This window comes from Chelonia mydas, chromosome 8 (assembly GCF_015237465.2).
Source record: "Chelonia mydas isolate rCheMyd1 chromosome 8, rCheMyd1.pri.v2, whole genome shotgun sequence".
Lineage (NCBI taxonomy): Eukaryota > Metazoa > Chordata > Testudines > Cheloniidae > Chelonia > Chelonia mydas.
In genome coordinates this window covers 56,091,830-56,112,725 of record NC_057854.1, presented here as the reverse complement: position 1 = coordinate 56,112,725, position 20,896 = coordinate 56,091,830, and the positions used below count along the sequence as shown (strand labels likewise).

At 38.2% G+C, this 20,896-nt stretch overlaps 1 protein-coding gene across 3 annotated transcripts in view; it reads right to left on the bottom strand.

The window, feature by feature from the left end:
* PLA2G4A (phospholipase A2 group IVA) overlaps positions 1–20,896 on the bottom strand; it is a 137,232-nt gene that overhangs the window by 33,563 nt on the left and 82,773 nt on the right. For all 3 annotated transcript variants that reach the window (XM_007056692.4, XM_043552916.1, XM_027819099.3), the window contains 5 exons: positions 20,623–20,660; positions 17,302–17,443; positions 9,972–10,108; positions 3,538–3,760; positions 1,862–1,976 (listed from right to left, as the gene is read on the bottom strand). In XM_007056692.4, coding sequence (XP_007056754.2) covers positions 1,862–1,976; positions 3,538–3,760; positions 9,972–10,108; positions 17,302–17,443; positions 20,623–20,660 — 655 coding nt within the window. The remainder of the gene's footprint in view (positions 1–1,861; positions 1,977–3,537; positions 3,761–9,971; positions 10,109–17,301; positions 17,444–20,622; positions 20,661–20,896) is intronic.

The window sequence follows — 20,896 nt, the reverse complement described above, 5'->3', positions numbered from 1 at the left end:
TTGACCTGAAGGGAAGAAGCTATCATAGTGTAAATAATTATATATCTATGTTCAGTACTCTTCGTAGTTATATCTATACCCTGGTAAGGCAATGAACCTAGAGAAATCTTAATATGTGATTACTGTCAAAACCCCTTGTATTTTGTTTTTCTTATTGCACTGTATAAATCTTGTTTGATGATACTATGTCTGGAAATTGAATAGTCATTTGCCCTCTGTAAGGAGTTGTGGTGGTTTGGTTTTGAGCACTTGTGGCAATGCCCTTTTTAAAGGCACTTACCTCAAAATAAGTTATGTAAGTTCCTCATCTGAGGCCTGATCCAAACATTATTGATGTCAATGGAGGAACCACCAATTGGCTTCAATGTTGCTTGCATCTGTCCCCTGATGTAAATCAGTGAAACTCCATTGTGGAATTATATGGATTTACATAGCTGAGTAGATGGCAATTTTGGCCTATTCTGATATGAGGAGGCAGACAGTGAGGAGTCCCATTGGCTTCAATGGCACTTCAGTAAGGGATGCAAAATTTAGCTTCTTATACGTGGCAATACTGAGAAAATAAGTGTGCCATAAGAAAGTGTTTCCAACTGAACCGTGCAACTTATGCCTGCATGCACCTGACTCTCTCTGAAATGTTGGTAACAATCATGGGTTTGCTATACTCAATTTCAGGTGCAGCAGCTCAAAAATCTAAACTTGGATTGACCTGGCTTCAGTTAACTTTTCTTTCTGTTGCAATTTGTCTTTTATAAATGAAGAAATTTGGGAAATCCACAGTGGAGCCAGTATATGTTTTGTGAACTCAGATTTCTCTCCATAGGTAAATCTGACTAACTAGAGCTATATACGCTGGTGCTGTGAATCTGTCAGCTCTTACAAGGGTCACTGTCTGACCTTGCTTTAGTAAAAATAGCTGGATAGGTTTTTATAAAAGTTATCTCAATAAAAACTTTCCTGAAATAAATCATATTAATTATGTTTAGTTAGTAATTATTACTGTTCTGGGCATGACCGGCGCCACTAGGGTCAGAAATACTATGAACAGAATGAACACTAAGAGCCTTCAGCATAAAAGCAGATGGCAGCTGCATGAAATCTTGCACCATCACCTTTCTGAGGAATGTTATCCTATACAATTAATACACCTCAACAAGAAGGAACAAGACAGGATTTATCTTACATCCAAAACCTAATAAGTAAGAAAGTGGAAGTATTTTTGTTCAAAACCTACTGTACCTCAAGTCAAGACAAGTTATGCAATTATATAGGGAGGGAATGCCTTAGAAAATTATACTGAATGGAAAACTTCAAGAGCATGGTACACTAAATATACTGATAAGGATGACAGTCTTAAAAGAACACTGTTAAGTTAAAATAAATATTTAGAAGGAAAGCTGGTCTTGTGTTTCAGACATTAGAGTTGGACTCGTGAGTAGAGTTGATGGGATGCCTCCTTCACCTCTCTCCAGTGGAAAATTTAAACTTTTCCTCTAAAAAACCCACACTACTGAGAGCGTCTTCGGTTTTCAGCAGAAAATGTTTCAGTTTTCCATTGAGAAGTAGAATATTTTTGAGGAAAGCAGACACTTTCCACAAACATTTTCATTTGGTCAAAAATCTAAAAAAATCTGATTCAATTTCCATATACTTACGAACTTTAATAAACTTTTATCATTGCTTTAAATTAACCCAACCTCTTTTGTAATTCTCACAGTCGGACCAATAATTCAAGATTTATCCAAACCATTGGATAGTATTCGTCCAAAAAAGCATTAAGAAGAAGTAGGACTTTTTTTAAAGTGGGGGGGGGGGGGGAAATCTCACAAATGACAACTAAATAAAGAGACTGAAAACATACCTGCAAACATAAGTTCTGACACATCAGGTTTGACATGGAGACAAGTAAAGAGTGGCAGAGCACACTGTGCCTCATTGACTTTCTCTTTCATCTTGCTCAAAGTGGTATTCATTCTCTGCAAAAAAAAAAAAAAAAAAAAGAGGAGAGAGGTTACATAAAAACTATTGGTACAAAAGCACTCTGGAAATGGATGACCTGCTGCTAGTTGGGGAGACTTCTAGTTTTTCTGAAATCATCAAAAGAGAAAAAGGAACCCCTGAAAAATCAGAATGTATCACCATAAAAGGAGCTAATCTCTATGAATGTCACTATCTGTACAACATATGTTAATGTACAGGAATCAAGGTAGTAAATGCCTAAAGCAGCTCCCATTCTCCCTGAACTATCTACCATATCCGAGAGCCGTGGGAGATTTTGGGGACCTCACTGGGGTGTTTTGAAAATTTGGCAGAGATATGCAGGATGAAGTCAGTGTCTCCCATACAGTCTGTTTCCTGTGACTGCTGGGGTAGCAATATTGGTGGACACTGAAGATTCTTATCTTCTGTTGTTATATATGGGGCTTGTCTACATGCTATTCCAGAATAGCTATTTCTGATTAATTCCTTGTGTGGATACTCTTATTCCAGAATGAGATTGATTTATTCTGAATTATATCAATCTGGATTAAGAAAATTCAGAATATACTACTCTTAGTCCATAATAAGAGCATCAACACATGAAATTAATTGGGAATAGTTAATCTGCTTTAAATACATACCTGGACTTATTCCAGATTAATTTTCATGTATAGACAAGCCCTAAGAATAAGCATCAAGAAAAATATATCAGGAGGCTAGGAAGGTCATCAAAACCTTAATGCTGTCTCTTAAACTGAAGCACCATTTACTAAAATGTGATAGATATAAGAAATGTGATCTACTGCACAGGACAGAATCCTGGGAGCCAAGAATCCTGGGTTATATTTCCAGCTCTTTCAATGACTTGTTGCTTCAATTTGCATATTCAACTAAATTCTCTGGGCTATTGTTTGTTCCTCTATGTAACAAGAATTATCATTCTAACCAGCCTCACCCCAAGAGCTGTTTTGCCCTCCTCTCTTTCAATATTTTACTGCTATTAACCTTGGAATAAGTCAATATCTGTATAGTTTATTTGCACATATGCACACTATAGAGTATCAGACCAATCTATAATATTCTATTACTATATTTCATTACGTACGTACTCTTTGCTTACTGTACATGATTAAAGGCAAATCCTGCTCACATGATTCACTGGACTTCAACAAGTCTATTACATGAGTTGGTCAAGCAGGATTTGCCTTTAATACTGCATAACAGTACTATCCTATGGCATCTCTTTCACTTTCAGAAAGTTGGTGATAGGAGACTCATAAAATAAATAAATAAATAGACAAACTGGATCTGGAATATTACCTCATAACAGACTTGATAGACAAATGCTGCCTCTTTTCTTATTTACTAAATGTGCATGGACAGATTGCAATTTTCTTGAATGATTTAGTTATTTGAAATTATTTGACAAATATTCGTGCTATTAAACGTGTTTGATAAAATGTTAGTGAGGACACAAAAAGGTCAATTCAAATGAATATCTGCAGATGTTATTTTCCAGTATTCTCGCAGCTTGAATAACTATAAAAACACACTTACATTTTGGATAAGTGTTTCCCCTATCAACATTCCGAAGATATCAGTGAATGTTACAGGCTGCCCAGAACGTTTCTTATTCCATAATGCTTCAATGTAGCGTTTGACTTTCTGAGGAGTGAGCAGCAGAAGTGGGTTATGACTAACAGAGTTCATCAATTCTTCATTAATCTCCTTTGGTCCTTTCCTTGGGAAATCTGGGTGAGAATACAAAGATGACATGTACCTGTAATGAAAATACAGTGATCAATAGCTCTGTCAATAAATACACAAGACACTCGCGTCCTGATTTTGCAGTTTGCAGTATAAAGGCCCAAATGAGCTAAATTTACAACAGACGGACCATCTAAGTTTTATATTTCACTCAATTTAACAGATTTCCTATGTGATTATTCATTTTCCGCAAAACCCTGGAGTTTTTATGCAAGAAAAGCTCCCAGGGATGGGGAGTTCCGGATTTGACCTTCATGTCTTATTTACTCCCTTTAAAACATGAATATACCATGAGTAAAATTTTCAAGTGTGCCTACTTTTTAAAATGAGACCTAGGTGCTTTTGAAAAATGTTAGGGCTGTCAAGTGATTAAAAAAATAATCGCAATTAATTGCGCTGTTAAATAATAATAAAATACCATTATTTAAATATTTTTGGGTGTTTTCTACATTTTCAAATATATTGATTTCAATTACAACACAGAATACAAGGTGTACAGTGCTCACTTTATATTTACTTTTTATTACAAATATTTGCACTGTAAAAAACAAAAGAAATCGTATTTTTCAATTCACCTAATACAAGTACTGTAGTGCAATCTCTGTATCATGAAAGTTGCACTTACAAATGTAGAATTACGTAAAAAAAACTGCATTCAAAAATATAACAATGTAAAACTTTAGAGCCTACAAGTCCAATCAGTCCTACATCTTGGTCAGCCAATCTCTCAGACAAACAAGTTTCTTTACATTTGCAGAAGATAGTGCTGCCTGCTTCTTGCATTCGATGTCATCTGAAAGTGAGAACAGGTATTTGCATGGCACTATTGTAGCCAGAGTTGCAAGATATTTAAATGCCAGATGAGCTAAAGATTCATATGTCCCTTGATGCTTCAACCACCATTTCAGAGGACATGTGTCAATCCTGATGGGTTCTGCTCGATAACGATGCAAAGCAGTGTGGACCGACGCATGTTCATTTTCATCATCTGAGTCAAATGCCACCAGCAAAAGGGAGATTTTCTTTTATGGTGGTTCTGGTTCTGTAGTTTCCAATCAGGGTGTTGCTCTTTTAAGACTTCTGAAAGCATGCTCCACACCCCATCCCTCTCAGATTTTGGAAGCCACTTCAGATTCTTAAATCTTGGGTTGAGTGCTGTAGTTATCTTTAGACATTTCACGTTGGTATCTTCTTGTCAAATTTGCAGTGAAAGTATTCTTAAAACGAACAACATGTGCTGAGTCATCATCCGAGACTGATATAACATGAAATATATGGCAGAATGTGGGTAAAACAGAGCAGGAGACATACAATTCTGCCCCAAGGAGTTCAGTCAAAAATTTAATTAATGCATATTTTTTTTAATGAGTGTCATCACCATGGAAGCATGTCTTCTGGAACGAAGGCCGAAGCATGAAGAGGCATATGAATCTTTAGCACATCTGGCATATAAATATCTTGCGACGCCAGCTACAACAGTTCCATGCGAACGCCTGTTCTCACTTTCAGTTGACATTGTAATTAAGAAGTGGGCAGCATTATCTCCCATAAATGTAAACAAACTTGTTTCTCGTAGCGCTTGGCTGAACAAGAAGTAGGACTGAGTACACTTGTAAACTCTAAAGTTTTACACTGTTTTGCAGTTATGTAATAAAAAAACTACATTTGTAAGTTGCACTTTCATGATAAAGAGAGTACTTTTATGAGGTGAATTGAAAAATACTATTTCTTTTGTTTATCATTTTTACAGTGCAAATATTTGTAATCAAAAATAATAATATAAAGTGAGCACTATACACTTCATTTTCTGTGTTGTAATAGAAATCAATACAGTTGAAAATGTAGAAAAACATCCAAAAATATTTAATAAATTTCAATTGGTATTTTATTGTTTAACAGAGCAATTAATCGTAATTAATTTTTTAATCATGACTAATTTTTTGAGTTAATCACATGAGTTAACTGCGATTAATTCACAGCCCTAAAAATTTTATATAATTTCTTTTTGCATCATTGATATATTCAGGCCTGTCCCTAGTTTTGAGGATATGTATATTACATTAAAAAAAATTAAGCTGAAGTTAAGAATGAAGAGCTAGAAATAACTCAAGTGGAAAAAATACAGGAGAATGTTTTATTTTAAAAAGCCACACACACAAATATAACCCATAAGCTAAATTTTAGAAAGATAGGAAGGCATAAGATGAGGTTAAACATATATAACACTCACGCACATACACAGAATATAGTATGAAAAGTTTTACTCATGGTATATTCTTGTTTTTAAAGGGTTTGTGCATGCATACATACAAACACACAGAGAGTTATGCTTATTTAGCTCTTTTCAGGCTCCAAATACATTATTTTACATTATTTGATGAGTCAGTTCTCCAAATGTAAACGTGACTATACGTGAAAGCTCCAAATAATTGTTTAAATTGTTCAATTAAATATAATCATGTTAATAAAACTGTATGTGCCAACTGCATTATGGTCTTGACAATTATCTTTCAGCAGCAGATCTTTATCCAGTCACAAGGCTCAAAAACTGAAGTTCTAAACCACTCCTTATTTGGGCAAAACCTCTCTTGAAATAAATGGGGTTTTGATTGACTAAGGGCTGCAGAATAGGGCTCCCAAATGCACTGCATTTCAATTAGATAAAACTTGCTTATTTATATATATGCTTGAGGATTACAAAATTATAGAAGAAATTATTGCAACAAGCTAACAGTACAAAAAATATTCTGGCAATTCAGTCTTACTCAGAGAATGACCAAACAAATTTCTCAGTGCCATATTATCAACTCTGACTTCATCTCATCTAATGTACTGACTGGTATGTATATGAACCACTGTCATCTATTACACAGCAGCATTGGACCAGATTTACAAAGGTATTTAGGAACTTAAAAGATATAGATAGGTCAGTGCCTAATTTGTAAAGAAAAAAGTATCTTGGCTCAAGAAATTTGGTGCCGGGGTTCCAGCAATTTTTTTACTTTCATAACTGATGCGGCAAGCCCAAAGGTGCCAGGGCTATGAACTGCCATGCCTAGAGGTGCCAGGGCCCAGCCCTGGCACAAATTAAGCATTGAGATAGGTGTTTAGTGGGATTTTCAAAAAAAGACTCTAAGCAGGTGAGGCACCTAACCCAATTTGGTAATTATGTCACCCTCTAGTGGCCAAAAGGGATATACTATTACTGACAAGAAATGGAGATTTTTCACTATTTCAAATTAGCAGAAGCCTGTGTTTGGGGCATTTCCCCCCATGTAGTGTGTATACAGTTTAACGGACAACTGGATTGTCCATACATGTTACAACTCTTCTCAAAAGCCATCTTACTGACGTTTATTTTTACCCCACTATAATTTGAACAGGTTTGTCTACTTTACATCTTTGTATGGATGTAAATACAAATGGCTTTCTGCATAATTTAGGTGGAAAAGATTCATACTGTAATGTATGCAGTAGTAAATATGAAAAGAGAGCTTAGATAGTCCTTAACAGTATATGTTGGCTGAAGTCTACTGTACTAATAAGTAAAGCAAATAAGGAAATGAACATATTTTGTTCTTTACATTTTACAAACCAATTTAAAAAAACTGCTAAAATCAAATGTACAAACTGGAAACAACTCTTAGTCCAAGTGAATGGTATTTTACACATTTAGGACATTACTCAGCAATGCACTTACACTCATACCTAACCTTAAAGACCAAAGCAATCCCACTGCCACCAATGAGTATTCTCATACTTAAGGAAAGGCATGTCCATAAGGCTCCAATCCAGCAAAGCATTACTGAGGTAATAAAACTTACCATAATTCCAGGAAATTCTTTAAAACAATAAAATGGAGAGCTGGAAAGTAATTCAAAGCACATATGCTGATACTTAAAACCAAATTGATTTGGCCAGCATTTACACAACTTAGCAGTCATCTCATAAATTAGGACTGAAGTGGAGAAATTTAAGAACTTGATTGCAAATATATTTTTAAAAAATGGACAAGCAGCCAGATACTCCACAATCATTTACAAAGTAATTGAAAGATTAAAGAGTTTATAGCAGCATCCAGCAGTTTGTATCTCCTCTTCTTAAGAGGTAAAGAACATATACATCTAAGCTAATATAACAGCTTTTAAATACTCACAGCAAACGAAGGTTTGATGATTGGAGGTTATGTAAAAGTACACAGCGTCCTCATGCAGTAACATGTACTCTATATATCTTTCTCCAGTCCTCTCTTTTAATCTTTCACTTTTTATTAATGCCATTTGAAAATTAATAGAAGTGTGGGTTATCAGTTAGCAAGAGCCAGATATTTTCACAGTTAAGGGATAGTGAAGGATTAATATTTTGTGCAGTGGTTTAGTGTGTTTTAGAGTTTACCAAGTGGGCAGGAAGCCTCTGGATTCTGTCACTGCATAGCTGGGGGATTTTAGATCAGTCATTTATTCTCACTGTGCCTTAGTATAATGACACCTATGCCACATGTCCGATACAAGATATAATTAATGTTTGCAAAGTGCTTTGAGAGTTTATGGTAGTGCAAAGTATTAACGTGTATCAAATCACAGGTGAAATAAGTACACCAGCAAACTACAGTGTGTGTGAAAAAAGGAAAATGTGATACAGAAGATCAGTCTATGGTCAGGCAAGATGACTGACACAATTAATGAGGTAGACACTCTCTTCCAAGGTCAAGCACACATCCTGGGGAACAGGCAGAAACCTTCCCTTTCCCTCAAGGGAAGGAACAGGGAATACTCCACCCTTCAGATGGAAGGCATAACCCTGTTCCTGGGGGATAAATGGTATGGAAAAGAAAAAAACAAGGAGGTACTGGCTAAGTGTCAAAAATAGTATTTCTTTATATTACACAGGACATTTCTGAACCGGTGTTATCACCCAGACTGTGCGGACTTATTTGTTTCAACTCCAGCTATTTTTAAACTTATTTTTCTGACCTGATTGGTTTAAAGAATTTTACTATTTGGATTCAAATTCTATTATCTTTACAGTACATCAACATACAGGGTTGAACTCTCACCAACGCTGTGTTTGTTTAAAATGTAGCTCAGTGAGATCCAGACTTCAGGCACAACCGGCTCACGTTCTGACTAGTAAGTAGCTAATTCAATGAACTTGCAGACTCAGCTGAGGCAGGAAGGACATCTGTCATTCCCCTCAACACAGTTTACCAGGGCTGGCCTAAAGGGGAGATACAGGCTTGGCACCAGTCCGATGTTGGCTTCTTTTCTGGTCTCAAACTGAGCAAAAGCTGGTAACAGCAGAGGCACCCTTCAGCTATATAGGAAAGAAGCAAAGCACCACCAGCACACAGAGTTTCTGCCACATCTTGGGGTTAGCATGAGCAAATCAGTCATGTGGGCACAACATGCCCATTTTTCTGCAAGCCATATTCCATTCTCATCTGCTCTTACCAATGGTAAAGAACTTCATATGAGACCATCCATTGTTAAATTCTCCAGAGAAAACAGGAATATATTTCAAAAGCCAATAATTGGAGACTGGGCTTCTTTCTGGCACTGTGTGTTCCCATCTTCTTATGTCCACATGAGAGATGTCTACTTAGAACTTGGCACATACACTGGTTGCTATAAATGCATTAGTATATCTTCACCCTGTTATGAAATTCTAATGGCCTTGACCCAGTTCATTTCTGCAGCAAATCCAACATGCGCACACCCAAGTCTCTTCACAAAAAGTCTGATTTTTGTTTTCTTAAGCAAGGAAAAATCATCAACCTTTTTTGTGTGAATTTGTTCTTAAGTGGCTAGAGTCCCTGGTCAAGGGCTCCTATGGCAGAAAGTCCACAAGGCTATGGTGATGCCAAACTGTATAACCTCTCCTACCTACAAGGTGGCCCACCAGCATGAAAAGTGAGGACATTGGTTGTATAGTGACATGGCTATTGGAGATGGGAACTGTGTTAATTCAGATCCTCACTGATCAAGCTCCTATGCAACCCTCTTGGAGTTGACGTTGCCTACATCCTGGCAGGTACTCCAAAATACTAGCAACCAAAGATCAACTCTATTGCCACTCTACTGCACTCGATGGAGAATGCCTTTCCCCTGGTGATTGTACCCTACATCATAAAATACATTCTCCCAGTTATCAGTGGAAAGTTTCCACTGCACCAAAACAAAGCGGGGAGGGGGGGGGTTTCGCAAGGGAGGGTGCAGAAAGCTTACCACGTAGATCCTGATAGACCAGCAATATATGTTGTACAGTCTAAAATTCCTGATTCGTAGAGCGCTTTCATAACTCCAGAAAACCCCACCATGGCCCGAAATCCACCACCTGAACCCAATACCGCTATCACTGGTACCTGGAAAAATGAAAAAGACAGCACAAACACAGTTGGCTTCTAGGATGTATTTTAAAGAGCTAAATACATTTTGTGTCCACCAATCAGTAGCCAAAGACATCAGACTTGTGCAATTAATAGTCACCATTCAACAGTCCCCACAGCAGAGACTCAAACCTGAATCCTTATCTCTAGGCTGCAGATCTAACAGGAGAACCAAAAAGATTCTTCTTAGCATTAGAACTGTTCTTTTTAAAATGTATATTGTAGAAGAGTGGCAAATAGTCCAGTAAAAATCTGTGAAACAAGACCTTAAAAACAAAGGCTATGAAAGATGCCATGGCACTATTCATGAGTAATGAATCTCCTGCCCAAACTTACCCTCCCTACCCATGATATGCGGTGCAGTGTGTGTAATTTGATTGCTTCGATCCTCCCAAAGATAGCTGTATTTCAGTGGTGCTGCATTATTTTTTATTGTATTACTCTAGCACCAAGGAACTCTAATCATGGACCAAGACCCCATTGTGCTAGCCGATGTATAAACATAGAACAAAACAAAGGCCTTGCTTTTGAATCCCCAAGGGAAAAAGGCACTACAGAAATGTAATATCTTGTGACTGTAAAGGAATCCTCCTTGATCCACAGATCACCAACACAATACACCAGATTCTGATCTCAGTTCCCACTGTGGCAAATCTGGGATACTTCCACTGCTTCAGTGGAGTTACCCTAGATTCACACTGGTGAACATGAGATCAGAATGTGGCTGAATAGCTCAAGTGAGCTCAGCGAGAACATTATGATTCTGTGTCAATGAAGCTGCTGTTTCTATATACCATGCTGCTTAGTACTCTCCCTGAAAAAGAACGAGTACAATTTATTTGAAGAAGTCTGTATTGGTAGCCAGCTTTCTAAACAGTTAATTATAAATTTCTCTACACTATCCTGCTCCCCTCAACACCACTCCACCAACAGCCCAGGATATAAAGAAAAGACAAGACGTTACACCTAATGATCTAAAACTAATAAATCCACAGAAATCTTTTTTAAAAGGAAACACATCTAAGTAACGTCTCAGTGAAGGAACCAAAGACAGTGAAATTTCAGCTCTACAGCCTTTATCAGAGAGACTTGGTTCTCTCTTTGGAGAGTGTATTAATCATTTCACTTACTGACAGCTACTGGAGTGGATGCTCATCCACACGTAGGTTTTGGGCACCCATGATTATTCTTTAGGCGGTCTTTAAGTTGGCCCTTATTGCACATCCTTATTTATAATTTAGTGATCTAACACACCTTTAAAGGGATCATACTGTTGACAAACTTAGTTTGTGCTGAAAAAATTTCAGGCCTTTATTATCAAGTTTTACTTCAGTTCAGGTGTGAATAGATATGAGATATTTCAGTCAAATAGGAAGGGGAGATGGATGGAAATCCTAACACAGCCATAACTAAAGCTCCACTACCATGAAAACAAAATGCAGAATGACTTTAAAGAGTCCGATTCCACACCTTATACACACCCCAAACTCCCACTAACTCTAGGAAGACTTTGGACCCAAAGGATCTAGAGGTTCTGATGTATCTATTATCCTAGTCTTGTGCCATACCCCTGCCACAGAAAAACGAGTTAGACAAAATAATTTCCAACAAAAAATTGAAAACAGATTTCTCTCACAAGGTTGAGTACCCAACATTTACAACAATTGTGTATCTGTTTCATGTCATTTATTTGTCCAATCCATTCTAAATAGTAGGCTGTGTACATTGTTTATAAGCAGCTGTGGAATTCAATGAAGACCACCAATTATAACAATTCATAATTGCTTAGCTAACTCCCTAACTATTCTCTTCCACAACAATAAAGGGAATGTTTTCAAAGACACAAATAGCAGATAGGCACCCATCTCCCATTGACTTTCATTGTGCTTTGTGCCTTCACGTGCTCCTCCTCAATCTTTTATGGACTCAAAGTAGTTAGGGATTAGGGAGGAGGGAAACTATTAAATAACTAGAGTCCATTCCCTCCATTAACACCGGATACTGTCCTCATCTTGAGAATTTAACTGATGCTATTGTTGACTATAGGACAAATGCCAAGTTATACATTTCCAAGGTGGAGCTGTATACGGATATACAAAATACAGAAAATGCTATTGAATGGCCAAAGCGAATGCACAACAGAAACAAGGGAGGGGAAAGAAATCCTCAAACCAGTGAAGAAAAAAGGAAAGGGTGATGGAATTTCACTAACAGGGTGAAATCCTTGCTTCATTGAAGTCAATGGCAAACCTCCCATTGATTTAAGTGAGGCCACAATTTCATCTCTCTCTTTTTCTTAGTCTGCAAATCCCAGGAAAGTCAGTTTGGCCCATAGAGTGGTAAATTAATCCCACTATCTAATCTCTGGTCTAATCCCTCTAATAGTTATCTCAGTCCCAGTCCATTTCATTAGCTGTGGGAATAAAATAGCAGGTAACCAAAATCACTCATCAATTTATACATCTCACTGATGACACTTCTTATACCCACGACAGAAAAGTGCTGTACATTATCTGCAGTATGATTTCAACATGCCAGCCAACATGCCAATCATAGTTTACTTAAGCAATATTAAATCAACAAGGGCAAGGTTGTGCAATTATTACTCACAGGGACTAGTGCCCTTCTCTTCATTTAAATGGCACCATTTGCACAGTAAAGTACTGCAAGTAAGGGTGGAAGGATCTTGCTCTACTGCATTTTATAACAGCGTGTGATTCTTTTGATGAAAGCAAAACATTGTTTTAATTTCATAGAATATCAAGTTCGGAAGGGACCTCAGGAGGTCATCTAGTCCAACCCCCTGCTCAAAGCAGGACCAATCCCCAATTTTCGCCCCAGATCCCTAAATAGCCCCCTCAAGGATTGAACTCACAACCTTGGGTTTAGCAGGCCAATGCTCAGAACGCTGAGCTATCCCTTCCCCCCAATTTGGATTTTATTAATTTCAGTGTTTGCTTCCTGTACCTGCACTGAGACATTTTCATATTTACAGTGGTTGGGAAGATTTTAAGGATGCAGGGGAAACAAATGTTATAGTTTACTTATTTATAGTTTACATGGGAATTTTAACACACGCTGCAAATTTTAAGTCGACATTGAAATAAATCAGCAATGAACCCCACTTTTGCTTCTTAGATCTAAAACACGTAGCCAGTGGAAATGGCTGCACCCAACAATTGCAAAACTTTGGATGTCATATTTGACCTTCCGCTCTATACAAAAGATTGGATTTTAATTCAGTAAAAGAGGATTAACTGATTAGTGTTTGTACAGCACTTTTCAGATGTAAAGTACCATATAAGTTCTAGGTATTAATAATTCCAACCACAGGTATTTATTGGCATTATCATTCTTTGTCATTCTGTACAAGGGATAGTTTTCTGTCAAAGAACAACAAAACTAAAGTGAAGAATTAGGACATGCCTGTTTTACTAAACCAACACCCCACTGACAGAGAGGTTGCTTTGAACAGTAGAGCTATATTAGTAATATTACTCAGCACTTACAGTGTGCTTTAAACTTTGAAAGCTCTTTACAAACATTAGCTAATTAATCTATAAAGGCAAATCTCAACAGGCTGAGCAGAGGGGAGTTCCAGGTGCAAGCCCAGAAGAGGAAAAGTATTTAAGGATACTCGCAAGCCATCACTGGTCAGCAAGTCTATTAACCACTGTAATGGCGGGAGCAGGAGAGAAAGGCTCAGTCCCCTTCAGGACACAGCAAACTCCAAAAGGCTGCTCTTTGAAGTGTTCAACAAAGAAAAGAATGATCATCATTTACATTCCCTCTGTATTTAAATCCACAGCCATCATGGGAATCACAGAATTCATGATATAGTGCTTGTGGGAAGTGACCTATTGCTGCATGCAGAAAACTCCCACTAATTTTAATAGTTTATACCCCCAATGTATCAAACAGAGTATAGAGCTCAGAGTAATGCCCAATTGTGGTACCTCTTCCCTTGTGGGGAATTGGTTTTGAAGGGATTCTTCTTATCTAAAACTACCCTCCCTCCTATTTTGGCTAGTTACTTGATGTAATTAAAGACCATGTCAGTGGCAGAGAAAAATAATCATTGCCACAGGAGAGAGGACTCCTGCTGCTGCATAAATGCCTATTGCCTGTACGATCACCTCTTCGTTTCCAGCAACACAAATCTAGAGCTGAGCTATAGCGTGGGTCTGTGTAGAAAGGAAGTGGCTAAGCAAGATAGCACGTCCCAACCACACCCCTATTAACCACTTTGCCCACTTTGAAAAATAACTGGGTGGCCTGGGGCCGTGCAAAGTAGTAAGTGTTGCTATGAGAGGAGCAGCTCGGCTCCATGTATTTGGTTTCAGTTCACTCAACTGGTGTAACATATGTGTCGAGTGCAGGCTTGCATATTAGTACTATAGACATAGTAGAGGACAAGTTTATTGCTAGTCTTTCCCTACCCCCAGCTCCTCAAAACCAGAAAAGGGAGAGAGGAAGACAAGAGGCTTTCTCGCTCCTCAAGGGAAGGTGAAATGCAATTCTAAATATGTAACTTCCCTGCTTGCAAGGCTTTGCTACAACTGCTTTTGTGCAATGCAATTTTCATAAAGGCTTAAATGGAAATGTGCAAGGAACATACACTGTGAAAAGCAGACATGTCCAAGTTACAAGTTTTCACCTAGATCACTGGGACCTGAGGGAAGAGAAACAGAGAAGGAGATGCAGGACTTGGGGGTGGAGGGAAAAAAGCCTCTGCAATATGGTGGAGAGCAAAGGGACAGCAGCAATTGGGAAACAAGCTTGCCAGCAATCAGAGAATACAGAACAGCCAATCAAAACTGTCCCTATTCCCCTATCTGTCGGATGATAGTTGCAATGTTTTCTGGGAACTGTACACAAAGCTGACCAAACACCAGAATTTGTGTGCCACTGGAAATGGTGAGATTTCACATTTTTGCTTCATCCAGATTTGAGATGAGAAGTCAAAATCTTGGAATTTTCCATAAAACTAAATATTCCAAAATATTTTGTTTTGAATGTTTCTTTTTGATAAGGTTGAAACATTTGGTTCCAACTTTATCATTTTGTCTTTTATATTATATTCTAATATAACAGTCAAAACAATATGATAAAGTTGAAACAAAATGTTCTGACCTTACTGAAATGAAACATTTGGATAATTCCCCATCAAAAATGTTGATGAAATGAATACAGTCCCATGAAATGATTCAAGTTTGTTCAATGAGCATTTTCCAACAGCATTCTCTTTTTCACCAGCTCTAATTGCACTTGTATAGTACCTTTCACTCAGCGATCCAAAACCTTTTACAATCAATCAATTAAGCCTAGGCACAGGTGACATGTCCACTTAAAAATAGATTAAGAGAGTAAGTGACTCATGCAGGAGGTCATATCAGAAAGGAGAACTACATCCAAGAATCCCAACTCACAGTTTTATGCTCCAATCCCTAGACCACACTGCCTCCATCAAACTACAGTAAGGCTATGTCCATTTGCAAACATCCAAAGGGCTGTGGTATAGTTTTGTTCTGGAATAGTCCAATCCAGCTCCTATTTAAGTCAATGGGAGTCTGTCTTTGATTTCAACAAAAGTCAGTTTGGGTAATCAGTTAACTTGATACAAACCTGAGTTTTATAAAACTTGCAGATTTAAAACAATCCCTGCAAAAGTCTATCACATTCTGCTAATGCTAAAAGAAAAAGACAGCTCCCTAACCTAAACCCATACAAACATGTGCTGTAAGGATAGTCTTCATTTCAGTGTTATCAGCCTGCCAATGTGCAGAGACCAAATAATTGTCACTGTGTTTAACTGGTGGTAACAAAAAATGATCCTTAGACACTAATGGCCAGATTCACAAAGGAATTTAGGTCCCTAAAAATGCAGATAGGTGCCTGGTGTGATTTACACATATGGCTAAACAGGTTAGGTGCCTAATTCCCACTGAAAGCCATTGGAGTTAGGCCTTAGCCCATTGAGACAGTTTTGTAAAGCTCACTATGTGCAATCTGTATCTTTAGACACCTAAATATTTTATAAATCTGACCCTAATGACTTGGTTTTCAGAAGTGCTGAGCACCCATAACAATGGGTCTTGCAGGTGCTTATCTCCTCTGAAAAAATCAGAGTGCAAAGACCCAGTCCTGCAACTGTACTCAGCAGAGTGCAAGCACCTTGTAGGAGATGCCCAGCACTTTGCAGTATAAAGCCCTAAGTGTCAGAACCAGGATGTGGGCAGTCTAAAGGTTAGCGCAAGGGATAGGAGTCAAGCCAAGGGTCAGAGCTGGGGTCAGAAGCCACCAACCCAGGGGTTCTCAAACTGGGGGTTGGGATCCCTCATGGGGTAGTGAGGTTACTACATGGGGGGTTGCGAGCTGTCAGCCTCCACCCCAAGCCCCACTTTGCATCCAGCATTTATAATGGTGTTAAATATATTAAAAAGTGTTTTTAATTTATAAGGGGGGGGTCACACTCAGAGGCTTGCTATTTGAAAGGGGTCACCAGTACAAAAGTTTGAGAATCACTGCACTAACCAGAGCCAAGGCTCAGAGCCAGCATCAGGAGTCAGGCAAGGGAGCAGAGCTGGGGCAGACTGGAGGAGGAGCAATGCTGAACTGGCTAACCCAGGCTCAGCTGAGAGGGAACTCAACCTCATGGTTCCTGACACTAAAGATACAATAATAGCAATAGAGAAGGAGCTGACGGATCTCTGATCTAACATAAGTAGACTTTCTTTTAGGTGTTTTGTTAAGGATTCAGAAAGAAAAGAACTGAAAACTATGTTACAGGCTGTTTAATGAAAGTGTCAATAAAGATTAAAAGCCAAGGTTTTGATCCTGAAATGTGCTCCATCCAGGTAGATCCCTGTGCCATGACTAGAGCGCTACTGACTTCAATGGAGCTCCATGAGCATGAAACTCATTGCAGGATAAGCCTAAAGACTTAACTTACAACTTCGAGAGATGGCAAAATCAGCCTCATCCCATATCATGAATGTGCTGGGACTAAAAGATGTTTATTTGTACTTATACTAAACTTTGAATTGTACCCTTCATCCTATTCTTTATTTTCATGTCCTTCAGAAAGACAGGAATAGGGTTCCAAAGGTAATACTGTACTGATCTGGCTGCTCAGGTTGTAATTATTCACAGAAGCATTTCAAACCCACATCACGGGAAGTGGCCAAGTTCTTGCTGTTTTCTGCTCCCAGGAGGGTTTTCATTTTCTGCATGATATTTTCCCTCCGCTGCTGTCGAAATGTCTTCTCCTGATCGCACAGAGCCATGCTGAACCGGAGGTCAGTTGAAGAGCTGTTTTGCAAAACAGACAGACTGTGAACCCCAAAACTGATAAACAAAATTTCACTTATGATCCCATAGACTTTAATGGGAACAGGAGCTATTGGTTTACGTTATAAAAGCAATAAAATACAAACTGCTAGATACATTGCATAGTCGTACATTCCATTAAGCCATTCTAAGGGGAAAGAATGGTCACAGTGTCTCTTTAGCAAATATGAACCTCCCAGTATTTAACTCATTTTATCTGGCAGGACTACAGTTCATACACTAGTGTACACATGAAAGAGAAGACATAAAATATTCAGCTGCTAGTAATGTATTCTGTGGTCTTTTTTTAAAAAAAAGTGAAGTTAGCACTGATAAAAAAGTGCTAGATTCACAGCCCAGGAACTTGAATTCTCTGCTTATCCACAGATCAAAGACAGTCTGAACAACTGCAACGAATGCTTCTTTGCATAACCTCACTAGCACACATTAATGTTGACTTAGAGGTGCTGTGTCAAGTGGTGAGATGATAATTCAATCTCCATGGACACTCAGTCCTTGGCCTCTCCCCTGAGATTGTCACTGAGTGACAAATGTGGTAGCAAACTCAGCAGGACTTGCACCAGTGTAGTTTAGGCCAGAAGTGGATCCCCAATGTATCCAGCAGGGCCTAATTTTTGTATTGGGATTTTCTTGGGATTCCACAAACTGGGCTCCTACTTTCCACTGCACATAGTGTAGGCAGGGTAAGAAGTTTCATCTGCCATTTGACTAGGGATGGTTAAGACTCACTGATCTTGTACACCACTCGGAGGGTGTGATCCCCAATACTCCCTCTGTACTTTTTATTGCATGTCTGTTTTATCAATACACATTATTAGAAAGGTTCCAATCCACCAGGGACTTTATCATGTCCTTAACTTTGACTCTGTGAGTAGTGCCACTGAATTCGATGAGACCACTCATTGAAAGTTAAGCACATACTTCAGTGTTTTGATGCATCAGGGCTATAGGCTGTATGTTGGAAAAGGGGGTTTGGTGGGGGGGAGGGGGACCTGGCAAAAATCTTTGCTCACATATACCTCACTGAAAGTGAGCCATTATGAAAGATGAGCTAAACAACTCTTTGGGGTATTTTGACAACTCAGTTACTAGACAGCACCATCCAGGGTTCCTTTTTGACAAACATACAGACCTGTGAACATGTAACATCTTATGTAAAGTGGTAATATACATCAAAAGACAGTAAATCAAACTATTATGCAGTCAGATGAACAGAATGAGTAAAGAAGAAAAAAGATTGCCTAGAAGCAAGGCACCACCAAAATGCACATAATGGTATAATTCAGAGAGCAGTGACTGCTGTACTGTACAGCACAACTGAAAGGAATTCCAGATTTCTGAGTTCCATCAGTTAAATTAAACAGCATATTTCATATGTGTTCGATGAAAATTACAGACATGAAAAATACAGCAACCAGACTGGCCAATCACAATGCCCTGGCCTTGGATTTAGGAATACAGTGGACTGAATGTTGCTTTCTTTTACATCTCTGCAGTCTCTCTACAACCAGTGGTGTTTCCAGAGTGTAGCTGGGAGCATAATTTGGCCCCTTGTGCCATGTTGTTACGATATCCTAATATATTTTATAATTGCAACACAACATGGCTATGAGGCTTGTATTGAGTTAACATCATAAGCATGAATTAATCACACCCTGTTGTGTCTACATGTATAAGCCATAGGAGTTTTAGGGGTGGCCTAGTGGACCACATACAGATGTCCATCTGTTGGCATAAAGAATAAGATGAAACAAACCCTGGGGGCTGTTTCCCGCCATAAGGAGTTATATTTAATATAGTGATGGTGCATGAAATCACTACTATAGTTACAGAAGAAAATAAGTCAATTTTTAAGTTCTCTGTTTTCAGTTGCTCATAAATTTTAGATTGAAAATTTTGGTGCCTGACCTATTCCTCAAGATATGTTGTTTCTCTGAAGAGAGGCGAAACCACACATGATAAAAATTAGTCATATCACTTAATTCACTGGTGGATGGTGTTCAGGTACTACAGTGACGAGGATGGCATAAGAATTTAAATAGATTAGGATTAAATAGAATTCCCTCCTCTCCCAAATATATTTATTTCACTAAATCACTTCAGACATTCTTGAGAAATGAGAAGTGAATTTGGGGCAGGAACCATCTTTCGGTTCTGCATTGGTACAGTACCTACACAATAGGGCCCTGGACCATGATTAGAGCTCCTAGGTGCTACAGTCATACAAATAATTTTTCCTCACTTTCAAAAAATATTATGACCACATTTTTCTTCATAGGGATCATTCAAAAAATAGTTGATCTATAAAACCAGGTCTGTAAATAGCCTTCATTGAAGAATTATTTCTTACTTTGTTATGTGTGGAGATGAGGAATGGATTTAAAATAAAGATTTTGAGATGAAAATGTGAAGGTGCGCATGAGAGCATTTCATTATTTGCTTACCCTGAAAAGACTTATGCATGTGCTTAACTTTGCACATGAGGCTAAATCCTGGCACCACTGAAGTCAATGACAGCCTTGCCATTCACTTCAGTGGGGCCATAGTTTTATTGATAGTGCACAGTTCCATTAAAGTCAGTTTCAATTACTTCAACAGGAATATCCTCCATGTGCAAAGTTAAGTATAAGCATAAGTCTTTGCAGGATTAAAATCTTAAAGATTGATCTGATGAGCATGCATCTGCAGCTAGCTAGCTAAAAGTTGAGATTAGATTGGAAAATTGCTGTGGAAGAGTGGGAGATGACTGCAATAAGGATAACTACTGAGGCTGGCTGCCTACTGAGCTTCTAAAGTTCTGCATAGGAGAGGACCATTGGAAAGGAGAGCACGTAGTGGAGGCCCTGGAACAAGGATCTTACCAACTACAGCCTTGCTCCTGCAAACACTTAAACAAGTGCATAATTTTACTCACATGAATGGTCCCATTTAAGTCAACAGCAGACTTACTTTGTGGGCGTAACCTTCACTTTTGAATTGTCCTGAGTTTTCAGTGCTTGATATTTCAACCTTAATACTAGTTAATTTTGCATTTCATTTTATATACTTTGGAAAAAAAATTACAATGAATAGAAAACACATAAATAGGCTGCTCATACAGTCATTCTCTACATATTTGTTTGGTTAAGTGAGATACTTACCAGACTTCAAGAAACAATTCCAAAGTCATTTCTGTGACCTAAACAAGAAACATTTCAAGCTGATTATATCATTTATAGATGAAAGAAAACACATGCACTTTGAATATACACTCATCCTCCTCCTTATAAGTTATACATTCACTTTAAAAAGAGGAAACAATTGACCAGATATGTAAATGGTTTTCCTTAGGAAGAATGACTATTTGGAAGAGTGAACAGAGTGCTTTCGAAGGGGGTCACACAGTACAGAGACTACAGTTCTCAGTTAACACAG